Source organism: Falco punctatus (genome assembly GCF_963210335.1).
Source record: "Falco punctatus genome assembly, chromosome: 9".
Classification (NCBI taxonomy): Eukaryota; Metazoa; Chordata; class Aves; order Falconiformes; family Falconidae; genus Falco; species Falco punctatus.
In genome coordinates, this window is record NC_137589.1 from 33,271,627 (window position 1) to 33,284,686 (window position 13,060).

A 13,060-nucleotide genomic window follows, 5' to 3' on the forward strand; every position below is an offset into this window, starting at 1 on the left:
GTAGGGCACTCTCAGCGAAGCAGAAGAATAAAGCTCTGTAATAGGTTTTCATCTGCAAGCAGCCTTGCTCCCCACTAACTTCAGGAAGTGCAGGGAAGAAGAGCGTGAACTGATTAAAGGTCTCCTGAGCTGAGAAGTACGTACACTTGCTGCACACAGCGGGGTAAGAGAAGAATACTAAAGGTGGTATGAACTATGTAGGAGATGGCTACCTGCAGTAAGTCTTAAGCCAGGAGGAGGATGATGTTGTATGTGATGTAACAAAGCTTTCTATAGTCCTAGGGAGTCACTAGCTTCATAGTAGACTTTCCTCAGTGAAGAGAGAGTAGGGTACAAAACCTGAAACTGTTGAAGCCAAAGTAACCCCAGTGCTCCCAACATTTTTAGCAGGCGAATAGACTTTGTATTTCAAAACCCTGAAGAATTAAAATTTGTCCTTTGCATACAGAGCTCTGAATATGCATTTAGGGTGGCTACAGAGCAAAGCATTCCTGAATTACAGGTGAAACAAGTGTGTTCAAAGTCCAGAGGAAGGACCTGAAGAACAGCCACAGATTCAAACTTCAGGTTACTGGTTTCATATTCTTTGATCCAGTGTATGTAAGGACACACTTAAAGTGTCAGTAATCTGTGCCTGGGAGATACATAACTTGTCTGTGGTAGTAGCAGGCTGCACTCCCAGCTGACTCAGGCTTGCCACTGCTAAGGCATCAACTTGACAGTTGATAGTTTGAATTTTGGAAGAGATAAGTAGTTCATAGGCCATGAAGCTAATTACAGTGCTTATTAAGAAGTGTCACTAAATCCGTCTAAGGCTGATAATGAATTTTATCAAATAATCTTGTTAAAGTGGAAGTAGATTAGTAGAGCAGAGGTGGGGTTTTTTGTACAGTGCTCAGCATAATAGAGCCTAAATGCAGCTGAATAACTTGAATTTCAGCTGTGTTAAGAATTGTCCTGTGAGTTGAGTCTAGCATTTCAAGCACAGTAGGAAAACAGGTAGCTAGCAAACTATTGGAAACAACTGAATACTACGCAGGGTGAATAGACAAGCCTTTAGCTATCACTTCAATTTCTTGTCTGCTAAAGACCAAGGTTTAGAACTACTTGCACAAAACTTAGGCATTATCAAGATGGTCAGAATCCCTCTTCAAGGTAAGTTTGGGAGGGTGGGGTTTATTTTTTGTTTAAAACTAAATGTCTACTAAACATTCTGTCCTTTAGAAGTGGCATTTCTAAAGAGGTTACTTTCTAAGTTGACACCTTTTTTTCCTGTGAGGATACTCCATCCCACACACTCATTCTCAGTGCTGTGATGCCTCTCTTGTGCAGCCACCTACTGCAGGAGTGAAAATCTTAGTGCCGTCAATTCTTCAGTGTGGTTCACTGAGTGAGTGCTTTACCAGTAATGCTGGCGTGCATGGGACTGGAATGGGGAAGGCTCAAATAATTTCCAGGTGTTAAAGCACAGCCTTTGTGTAGTGCTGCGGATGCCCTACAGCAAGCTTAGGTTGTTATGTTAGAAGATAAAGTTAGAATTGAAGAGGGCCTCAAAGAGGGGTGGAGTAAGGTAGGTTATTTAGCAAACTCCGTACTAGCTCACTGTAGTGGAAGATAAATTGTGTGTGAGAGAAGTGCATGAAAACAGGAAAAACAGAATTATCTCCCTTGGTTGTTTTAAGGGAAGACCTTGTACAGAGGAGGAAGAATTGTTTTGAAAAAATGACAGTATGTACAACCTAAAGGAGGTTTCTGGTTTTTCCCAACCTTGTTTTGGCCATGGTTAATGTCAGGAATAACAGAAAAGTTTTCTTTACTGTCTGTCCCCTAATAATTTGCATCAGATCGCTGCATAAATCTGAGGATGTGATGCAGCTGTTGCAAAATGCAGTGATCGGAGTGATAGCCCCCTCCAGGTGTGTGTGTGTGTGTTGTGGTTTTTTTGTGATGGTTTATATCTGGTCCACTCAATGTCGTACTTTACAAGTTGCCTTTTCTATCTGCCAGTGCTTTAAATTCATCCTAGAGTCTTAAAAATAATGTTTGTCGAGAGTTACCTGTGAAGAAACTCAAGGACACAGTGTACTGTTTTTTCCCCCTGGAAGTTTAAGGCAGAATTCAGTGAAACCGTACACTTGTTCTGAAATGTAGGATGTCCCAGAAATTGTGGAAATCCTGGGTGCCGCACAGTGCGCCTAGTTTTTATGCCCAGGGAGCCTGGGCTTAGACATAATAGGCTGCAGGATCTGCATAGTGGCTCTGGTAGCTGTTTCTCAGAAACAGGGCAATACAAGGCTGGTGGTTATATTCTGGGTCAGTATCAGGAGTATAGCTTCTACTGCCCTCGTGCACCGGAAAAAAAAAATCACAGGTGGTATGATCCAGAAACATGAAATTTGAGAATGTTACCACTTAATTTTCATTTTTTTTGTCATGCTTGTCCTTCCAGGGAAACACAACTGGGTTTTGGCTGTCTACCTGGGGCTGTGTTTTCTACTGCAAGCTTGAAAGTCACCTGGGAAATACCAGTGTTAACGTAACTGCTGAACGATACAGGTGTTCAACTGTTCATTTTCATAATTCTCAATACGTGAAACTTATCAGCTGAATCATTCATATAGTTTTCATCTCTAGCAAGCATTCTTCAAGTACTGTGTAATATTAGTATGGATGTTAATATTGCACTTTCAAGTTTTGCATTTTTAATCTTGCGTAAATGTTACAAGATGTAGTTTGTAACTCTGGGCAGGAGATGGAGCCAAACCGGACTAAAAGTAGAAAGAAAACTTGCTTTATTGTTAAAGTTGAGGGTAAAATGAAAGCTTTTATATGAAGTTTTCCTAATTCCAGGGACTGTTGTAATGGTTATGAGGATCCTGGGCAAATAGAGAAACACAAACTATAAGTAGTTTTACATGGACAAGAACATAAGTAAATGGTAGGAAATTACACTTTTCATTTAAAAAGTTATAAAAACCTTTCAGATTTTTATTTGCTAAAATGTTCTTATTGGGTAGAACTCTGCTATTCCAGGAAAATGAATGCATATGTTTTTGTAAAAAAAAAAAATAATAAAAAAAAAAAATCATACAGGTACAGTAGGAAAAAAAAGGTGAAAAATTGTCACAAAAGTATAAGAAATTCCTCTATAAGAAATGACCAGTAATACTTTCTAGTGAATGAAGTCATCGTTCTCTCTTTGCAGCTGAACCTGTGGGTGTGGGAGGTGATCACTCTCAAGGCAAGGATGAACAGAATAGAGGGGACGAGCTTGTGTTAAAATTCTTCCCTCATATTGGAGGCACAAAGTGAGTTATCCTGACTGTTGAAGTTGGCAGCTGCTGGGGTCCTCTGGGCTGGTCCTGTCTGAGTGTATTTATCTATAGGCACATGAGCACTTCTAAAGAACAGCTGCTCTGCTTTTGGAGCACCAGGTTCTAATACACAACAGCTCTTAACCTGGGGGAGGAACGGCAATTTTTTTTGTTGACTGTTAGTGGAACCCTGCTGATTTTACAGGCTGAGTGTCTTCAGATATTATTTCCTACTTTTTCCTAGGGAAAGGTAACCTTAGAGCCTGGAAGGCCTGTATTTCCAGCATCTACTCTCATTCCTCATTAGACATAGCGGATGCTTACGCTATTTCCCTAGTAGTCAGTAAAAGCATTCCCAATAACAAAACCTAAATCTTTTCACACGTGCACTTAAGTTCATTTCACTGGTGATACGATCTTATTTTTCAAAGGGGGTTATAAAAACATGGATTTGGTTTAAAAAAAAAAAATACATAGCATTTCCTTTTAGTGCAATTACAAGTATATTTGGCCGTTATTTTAACTGGAGGCATTTTTCACCTCTGTCCTGGCATGATGTCTCTCTTCTCCTTCTTACAGTCAGGTGAAGTGCAAAGAGAAGCCAGTTAGGCTGAGATCCTTATTTCTAGTTTTTCTGCCTTACTCTTCCTTTAGTGAGTCTTTTACTTTTCCTTTCTCAGTTTCTTTCGTTTGCTACCTTTTGACGGTAACCACGAGAGGGCATCTCTTGTTTTTGCTAACCTTGACTGCCTCAAGTTCAGCTTTTTAATTTTAGTTTTCTGCCTACATATTTTGTCTAAGACAAATGTTTCTTATGTAATGCAGTAACAACGATGGACAAAATCATTGCTCAGTAGTCCATGGATTCCTGTGTTGCTGCATTTTGAGCTGTGTTAACTGTGTTCAGAGAGGATAGTTTAGCCCAAGAGTGTTTGTAACAATGCTGAGCCCAGCATCAGTTTTCAGTGGTACTGGATCAGCAGCTGTTTCATGTTGCACTTCACTTCTAGGAGAATTACATTATTTTTCTGAAATACCTCCAACCTTCTATTTGCTAAGGCAAAGAAGAACCGGCAATTTCTTACCGTAGTCATGGCTTGCATTTGAATAGCTTTATTCCTCTGGGTGGAAATGTAAAGATGAGAAATGACATGCCTGTTCTCAGGTTCTGATGCCTGATAGTTACCACCATTCTAGAAATGAGATTTACATCGCGTAGGATCAGCATTTAGAATCCAGTCCTGCAGCTATGCCCAAGAGGATGTATTGGCAAGATGTGTGTTGGGTTACAGGACCTCAGTGATACAGCATCTGTGTATACTATGCTTTAAATAGGCATTCCAGACAGAGCATGTATTTGAGTCAGAAGTGCAACGCCTAATTGCTGTTGATATTGCTAAAGGTTGTAGGCAGATGCTGTTGGAGCGTTGAGCACAATGAAAATCTGCCTCTGTCTCTCTGGATGGAGCTCAGGTTTTTTTACTTTTAAGGATAAAAATGCATCCATGACTTCCATTGTTCCCAAACAGCGTCTGCCCAGCTGGATGCAGGCCCTCATAGTGCTGGGGAAAACACTTCACCCCCTTGTTTACACTGAGGGGAAGTTGGAGCTTGTGAAGAAATTTCTGGTCAGTTTTAGAATTCAAACTTGTAAATATTGAGTAGCTGAAATCCTCAAGTACAGCTGTAGTTCACAGCACTGAGTGCATTCTCAGGGCTTTGTAATTACCTGCAGACTGACAGATACTGCAGAAACCAAAACTCTAAGGGTCTCTATGTAGCTGCTGTAACAGCTAGAGAGATTTATAATTTTTTTAATATCTATGTATATTATGTATAATACTGCATATTTAAATATATTAATTATATGGAATACATATGAATATATTTAGAATATATAAAAACATATATGAAGGAAATATTCTTTTCTGCTTCAGCCTAGTGCCATATTCAATATTTTGTCTGATTTGGGACTGACCAGCATGGGTTTTGCTTACTGAGGTGATAAAAGCACTGTAAAGTAGAGGAGATATTTACACATAGTCCTTGTGCGCAGTGGGGGTATCTAATACCTGTTTTAAAAAACACCTTTTTTAAATTTTGTTTTTTATAAAAGGCTCAAAAACACAGGGGAGGGACAGTTCTGGAGTCCTGACATTTTTTTCATAGTTGCACTTGCCTACAATACTGTGCTGTAGATTTGCCACTAGATAACCATTTTAGGGTATTTGATGAGTTGTGGTGTTGATTATTTATCTTGCAAAGATGCTAAGTATCCCATCACCGTTGTGGTTGTAGCACCTTTCAAAAAAGTCTTTTGCCAACCCTCTTTGTTTTATGCATGATAATTCTTTGACTGCTTTTCAGTCAGTGCCCCAGTGTTTTTGGCCCCCAGGTTTTTCTGTGAGTCATACTGAAGGTGACACAGACTGAGGATGACATTCAAGCTGATCTTCCTTGATGGGCACTGCATCCTGGACGTTATTGGGAATTTTTTTCTCTCCAGTTCATTCAGAGAAAAAATTTCCAAGAGAAAAATGCTCTGGTGGACCAGGTAGTGCTTCTGAGCCCAAGTTTTAAATCACTAGGCCTCCCTTTGCCTTCATGAATCCTCTTTTATCCCACAAAAATAATTATGCTGAGGCTTGTAAGATGGCTCTGATGCTAAAGGGGTTCAGATGGGTACTTAGGTAAGTAGATGGATGCACTACTCGGAAGTATGGCAACACTGAAATCTCTTGTTTAATCAAGGACACTAAAGGATGTGTTCACAATTCACAATTACGGAATATACAGAAAAGCTTTCATGCACAATGGTCTTTGTATCTAGATTAAGTCTGTAAAAGGTCTCTTGCAAAATTCAGGGTGAATAAAAGAAGGGAACCCAAAAGCTGTGCTCCTTCAGAAGAAGCGAGGAAGTAAAATGACTGGAGTTGTACAGGTGTGGGTCACATGAACCCCTAATGACCTGGGGGAGACATCTCCATCTGCTACATAAGACATCAGAGTCCCAGCCGTAAGAGAATCACACTTAAATTAGATGCTCAAGGTAGATCGTGTAAATATTCTCTGTATTCCAGTGTAAAGGTAAAGCAGGGAGACCACAAACTGGGCGGAGGAGGATGACTTCATTTTCATGAAGTAATAGTCTGGTGGGTAGCTGGAGTAAGCAGGGAAAACTGGAGAATGCTAGCTTGTTTTCTGCTTTTTAGTTCTTCCTCTTCTCCCCCTTCCTCAGGAGGCTGAGGCACTCTCTGGATGTAGAGTAGCTCTTCAGTGAATAAAATGTTCCCTGTCAGAACGGGGATCAGCTAGCAGTACTCAGCACAGTACACTTCTGCTTTGTTTGTTGAATTCCTCCTTGTTTTTGAGTTGCTGAGTGAGGCGGCTTGGGCCAATTTCTGGAATGTGCAGCGAGACAAGGGGAAAGCATGGATGGATACAGCTGGCACAATACAATTGGAGAGGAGGCTCCCAGGCCAGCCAGGCATTCAGGGTGTTGTTTTTATCTTGACCATCTGATTCAAGAGGAGTGGCTTCACCGTGGGAGCCCCTGGGGCTCTGAGGTAGCAGAAGGCTGTGTTGTGCTGGTTCTCTGACATAACACCAACAACCCAGAATCATGAACTTGGAGACTGGCCGTTGGATAAGGACACTTGAATTGTCAAGTGTGTTTGCTTATTGAACCTACTTGCACAGAGCAAGTCCCTTCTCCTATCTGATCCTTCCAAGGTCACCTGGCAATAAAAAGGAAGGACCTGCTCAGGGGGTTGCAGCTTCAGATTGGTGACAGGAATTTGCGGAGTTATTTATGCCATGCACTCCTAAGGACCCCCTGAATGGAGCCCTAGGATCTATGTGTGGCTTTTTACACTGGCTGATTGTGGAGGTTGTATTAATAACTCTTTTGTTGTGTAGTACATAGATATTGGCCTGTGTAGAAAGAGAGCTAAAGAGCTGGACAAAGGCCATGATCAAGCTCTCTGGCACTTGCTTTGTGACACTCAGCAACTCAATGGCTGCTGTTGTCTTTGTAGGAGAGCTGTGCTCACAAAACCACTTGGAGCACTCAGCCTGAGCTACAGACAGCATTACTGATGCCACTCTGTTTCCTTGCTCTCTGTGAATTTCTAGGTGTGAAAAAAGCCAAGGCAGGATCCAGGATGCTCCTTCATTCTCTTTGCAGAGAAACCGAAGAATGTGGTCTGGGGAAACCTGCTTCTGGTTTGCATGCCATCCCTCCCCGGCGGCGTCACCAGCATTGCCAGTTCCTATGAGGTACTCTGCTTGGTGACTAGAGAACTTTATTTAGCAAGACACACTATCAGGCAGCTCCAATTGGGAAACTATGTAAGAGCAAAACAAAAAAAAAAAAAACAACCAGTGTTGAAAGAAGCTAATTAGATACATAATATCTAGAATCACATACGTGATAACTTAGCTATGCATTGCATAAATGTATTGTTTATGAATAAACTGTAATATTGTCAGTCCCTAACTTCTACATGCTTTTCATGCCACCAGGGCTTGGATAATTATTTTATGCACGAATTTCCTGAGAGCTGATCACCCTTTATGCTATGTAGTTTCTCCTGACTTCACCTTTCAGGAGCTATGGGCAGTAACTGCAGTATGGGTATGCGTATAATGGCTTGGCAGGTCTCCACAGTTGTGGAATTTACAATCATTGCTGTATGTGTAATGCTTGGAACAGCTTTTTTTTTTATTTCTGGTGGATGATGAATTAGGCCATCTGTCTCCAATGTCTGCTGACCCTTCCCCCCACTCTCCTCTTTCCGGGTATGTTGGCACTGCTGCACAGTCAGCCAAGGTCAAGGTCTGGAGCCTGGGTCTTTGACCTTCACTGCTGAGACCACGGTGGCTCAGTCCTCACTTTCCTAGGGTAATTCTCCAGTATGTTATGCACCCACAGGTCTGAGATGCCATGCAACGAGGAGGGATCCCTTTACAGTAACTCTAAGAATGCGATAGTAGGAACTTCCTTCACACATGTAGCTGATACTTGAAGAATACCTTATGCCTAAAGTTAATGAGTGGGCTAGTTTTTCAAACTATGAATGGGACACTTCCTGATTTGCACCAAAAAAGGCATGTGATGCCTGAAATCAGATTAATTGAACATAGATCTGAAAATGTTAGATGCAGATGCACTTAAACATCGTTGAAACAAATGGAAGCTTTGATAAAACAGAAACAGAAAGCCAAGTAAATTTGTCTTGGATCATTCCATTTTGTTCCTGGCCTGAAATAAAAATACATGGTAGTGATACAAGTGTCAGAAGCCAAACAGATGTGAAGGTTTACCTCTATAAACCAACATAGTGTTAGTAACTATAGAACTTGATCCAAAATTTCTGAGATTAATGGAAATTTTTCTGCTGAGTTTATTGGGCTTTGGATTAAGTGCATAGATACGAAAGACTATATGTAACAGCTCGCAGCAGTAAAGATCTCTGCAAGCACTTGGGGAATCTTTGGGAAGCTTTTCAGTAAACAGCTACATCTTTAGCATGAGTGTAAGACTGGAAGGCTTGTTTACTGCTGTTGGCAGTCATCATAGGGATGATGCCTGGGCAGCTCTGCAGGGAGGGGACTTCTGCAGTATTGCCAGTGTTGTTACAATATGAGGAGTGAAGTATAACAACAACAAAGAAAAAAAAGTGAGAGTGTATGAAAATTTTGGGGTTTATATAGAAGGCAGTAGGTCCTTTTGGTTTGATGCTTCCCTTTTGGCCTTTAAAGGTGCGTGCAAACCATACTTCAAAGCGATTGTGCACATCCAGGAAAGCTAGGAGGTTTTAATTGAAACCTGAAATTCCCATGCAGTGATACGACTCCATCATGTAGGGCTAAAAAACGGAAGAGAGCATCATGAGATCTGCATTCACTCTTTGGAAGAGGTGATACTGAGTAGTGGAGGGAATGATGGAATGAGATTTAATGGATTTGATCAGCAATGAGGGAGAATGGGAAATCCCTAAGCATGGGAAGTAATCAAAACACATCTGATGACAGAGGAGATGTAGGATGCCTGGAAAAAAGTAACTCTCTTGTGATTCTAGATCTTTTCCTCTGACAAAGAAAAATTGACTAGTGCTGTGCAAATTCTGTGCACAATATGTTTAGCCCAATAGTTCCAAAGGGTTGTTAGTTTTCAGCTTTTTTTCACTTGGCTAGTTTCAAGTACATGTTTTTGCACCTGTTTTGGCTGCAGCGTTCAGAGGTCTGTCTTGTGGGTCCAAGCAGTCCTGTCTGTATGTGAAGCAGCTGAAGAAGTTGAAGCTGAAGGATAACTGCAAATGCAAATACCTGCTCTCACTCCTTGAGAAGAGTCTAGCCTCTATTAAAGATCAGAGCCTGCCTATACTCAACTGTGGTTGTCTATTAACAGATGAGACTGCTACTGTGAGATGAGGTCCTGCCTATGCTGCACCAAAAAGTTGGTCTTAGAGCAGTGACAAGTATCTGAGTTCCCATGCTTGCCCACCTTGGCACACAAAGCAGCTGCACAGAGTTGGATGCTGTGCTACCCCCTCACATGTGATCCAAAGCCTACATTCACAAGCACTTGTAGAACCACAGTGTGATCTGTGAGTGGATCTGCCATGAAGGGAGCCTTGGCCCTCCCATTGGAGGCACCATAGATATAGCCTCAGTTTTTCCTGCTTAAAAAACCCTTAAGCCTCTCTTTTTGTGACTTTAATGGGACTTCTTATTATGGAGTGACCCAGAGGAAAAGAAAATTATTAATAGACTGTATGTGAACTCATTGTGAGGAAAAGGGGGCTTGGTGGTGGGGTGACTAATAAAATGTTTAATTCAGCTGTTTTCCTGGTGCTTTTATTAGTCTTGAAGTGTTAATGAGCCTTTGAGATTGGGCAACTTTTGATCAGTTCTCAGTGTATACCACAGCTTAAGGGATCTCAGTTTCAAGAATGGAGATTGGTTTATGAGTAGATACAAAACTCAAACATTCCCTTCATTGTTGTTATAATAGTTCCTCTGTCTGAATAATCCCTCAAAGTCTGAAGCAGAAAATGGTTTGTTCCTTGTAGGGAAGAAAAGTTTAGAACCATAACATTCAGATTGCTTTGATACTTCTGACTTTACCAACTGGCAGAAAATTAGATGACATCAAAGAATCACTGGAAAGCAGCTCATTTAATTTTGAAATTTATTGGAAATTGTCACATGTGGTCATAATGCTGACAGCTGCTTTCCTGTCACTTTACTGCAAAAGAGAGTGGCATTATGCCTGGATAAGGGTATAAAAGCTGATGCTGTGACCTGTGATAGAGACATAAGTTGAACTTCCTGGGACACACAGTCAGTTAATTCTGCTGTCTGTACTACATGTGTTAAGGGCTCAAAAGTGCAGGAGCTTGATTTTTTTTTTTTTTTAATACTAGTACTGTTACAATGAGTTAAATGAATTCTTAAATAATTTTACTTAAGAAAAGTTCAGATGAGATATTCAAATAACAATCCTGTCCTAACAAAGAATCGGAAAAATACCTATTTTTCATGCTTCTTTATACAAACCCTTGAAAATACCATGATTCAGTTTGTGTTTTCTCTGTGCAAATTTGGGATTTAGGAAAAATACAGTCCCTTTTTGAGAACAGAAGGGGAAGGACAGTTCTTCAGGTGCTCATTCATAAATGAGAGACCTAACTGCAAGTTGGGTGAGAGATTGCTAAAACATACCAATTTCCAAAGATGTTTGTAGTGATGGGTTCACTCTACTGCATGAGCTGATCCTTCATCTTGTTTCATCTTTCAGTGAGATTGATATGTAAGGACTGGTTATAGGTGGCTTTTGTAAGAAACTGAAATATCTTACAGCAGTCAGTTTTGAGATAAATTCTCCAGGATACTTCCTGTGTAAGTCCACACTTAATTTTTAGTAACAATTTTTACTATATTAATCGTATCAATTACATATCCTTTGCAGATTTGATCTACAGTTGTTATTGGTACCTGGGAAAATGGTATGGCAACATTTTAGCATTTACAAATACTTAAGAAGGTAGGAGAAATGCCTTCCACAGAATCATTGGTGTCCACAGAATGAAGACTAGGTATAAAAGCACACAGTAAATGCTGTGGAAGAAATGTCTAAATGTTCTATTGGAAGCTCAACTCTTCTGTAATTTCCACATGTTGATTTGGGTGATAGGTTTTTAGGGAAGGAACCCCAAACAGGGAAAATAGTTGCGCTAAAAAATCAGCTGCAGGCAAACATGCATGAGTTTTGCCAGTAAAGTCTAGTTCAGTTCTGGTTTATCAGTCCCTCACCACCTGTGAGTGGCTTACCCCGTAACTGCTGGATGTCCTGAAAGACTTTTGGAAAGCAGACTGAGAAAGTATGCCTCTAATGAAGCAACAAGATTTGATGCACAATGTATTTCTGAAGGATTATCAGAAGCCTTGGGTATGCAGTGAGATACAAGGCTGTAGGCCAAGTGCTTTCAACCCCTATCAGTGTAATAATCCATACAAAATGTGCCATCTTACCCATCTAATTGTAGAATTTGCAGAGAAAGAGAGTAAGAAATCAAAACCAACACTGTGTAGGCTAAATTGTTTCCAAATTTGCACATATATTGTATGACCTAAAAGACCAGCTCCTTAAAACACACTTTTAAAGCCAAATATAATTCACAGCAGTTAACATTTCTCTATAGTAAGGCTTTAACTGTATCCATGGTCCATAAATCATGTTCATTGGTGGGATCCCTGTTGGAGTATATCTGAGACAGCTTAGGGTCTGGGACTTGGTTGTTCTGTTTGTTTTAACCTTCTTTCCACCAAAATTTGACTCCCTTCCAACAGTACTACAAACTGCCCTAATGACAAATCTTATCATAGGTGATTCAAAAAGGTTTTAAGACTAGTTGTTTATTGTTCGTTTAAAGGAGTCCCGTTTATAGCAGCAAAAGTCTTGTCTTGTAGTCCTTGAGCTGGGATGGTGACAGAGGAAAAGATCACTCACCTGCTGCTTAGCCTGTCAGGAAAACTGTCTGGGAGGTGGGAGGGTAAATATGGGTTGATAAAAACCTGAGGGAAGAATAGCCACGCTTCCAGCTGGATGGGGTGTTTGTCAGGAATTTGTAGGCCTGCTCATCCATTGTCTTTGTGCATAGGATATTGTTAGCATTACGGTTTCCACTGAAGTTCTTCTAGAGTATTCAGTGAAGATGCTGAAAAAACAGCTTCCCTCAGTGTATTATGCAATCTATTATGTGGAACCAGAGCTGAAACAGCCCATCCAGCGGGAACGGGTTTGTTTTGTGTTACCCTTCCAGCAGGGGTTTATCCATGTGTGCTGGAAATTACAATGTTAAATACTCCAGCATGGAAATTTTGTGTGAGGATTATCGGACTTAACTTTTTGCGGCTTGGGTCTCCTGTTGGCCCAGGAGTCCTCTGGAGCTTCCACTGCAAAGGTTTTGGAACACTAATGCCTGAAATTAGGAAATCTGAACTCTGCTGAGGAGTAACAGGAGAAAATGTTTTCTCCATTTCACTCTTCTGCATGCCAATGCCTATTAAAAACCTTTGCTCTTTTCTCACTTCCCTCAAGCAATTTGTTTTAAGCTTCCCAGCTGAAACAAAGCTATAGCATTGCTCCGGCGTAGTAGAATTGCTCTGTTTTCTTAAATGGCCAGACATAAACCTTGGATACCAAAAAGTTATATTTCTATTGCTTATTTTTTTTCCCT

At 40.7% G+C, this 13,060-nt stretch overlaps 1 protein-coding gene across 7 annotated transcripts in view; it reads left to right on the forward strand.

The window, feature by feature from the left end:
* The first annotated feature begins 23 nt into the window (after positions 1–23).
* The window catches only part of RBM20 (RNA binding motif protein 20), a 135,451-nt gene continuing 122,414 nt past the window's right edge, over positions 24–13,060 (forward strand). For 2 of the 7 annotated variants that reach the window (XM_080402521.1, XM_080402517.1), the window contains exons 1-3: positions 24–163; positions 2,450–2,556; positions 3,206–7,592. Coding sequence is in view for 6 of the 7 variants with exons in the window: in XM_080402517.1 (XP_080258643.1) it covers positions 7,513–7,592 (80 nt within the window). In the remaining variant the exon portion in view is untranslated. Of the gene's footprint in view, positions 7,593–13,060 lie in introns of all 7 variants that reach the window. The other 5 variants (XM_080402515.1, XM_080402519.1, XM_080402518.1 and 2 more) reach the window with 5 other exon arrangements.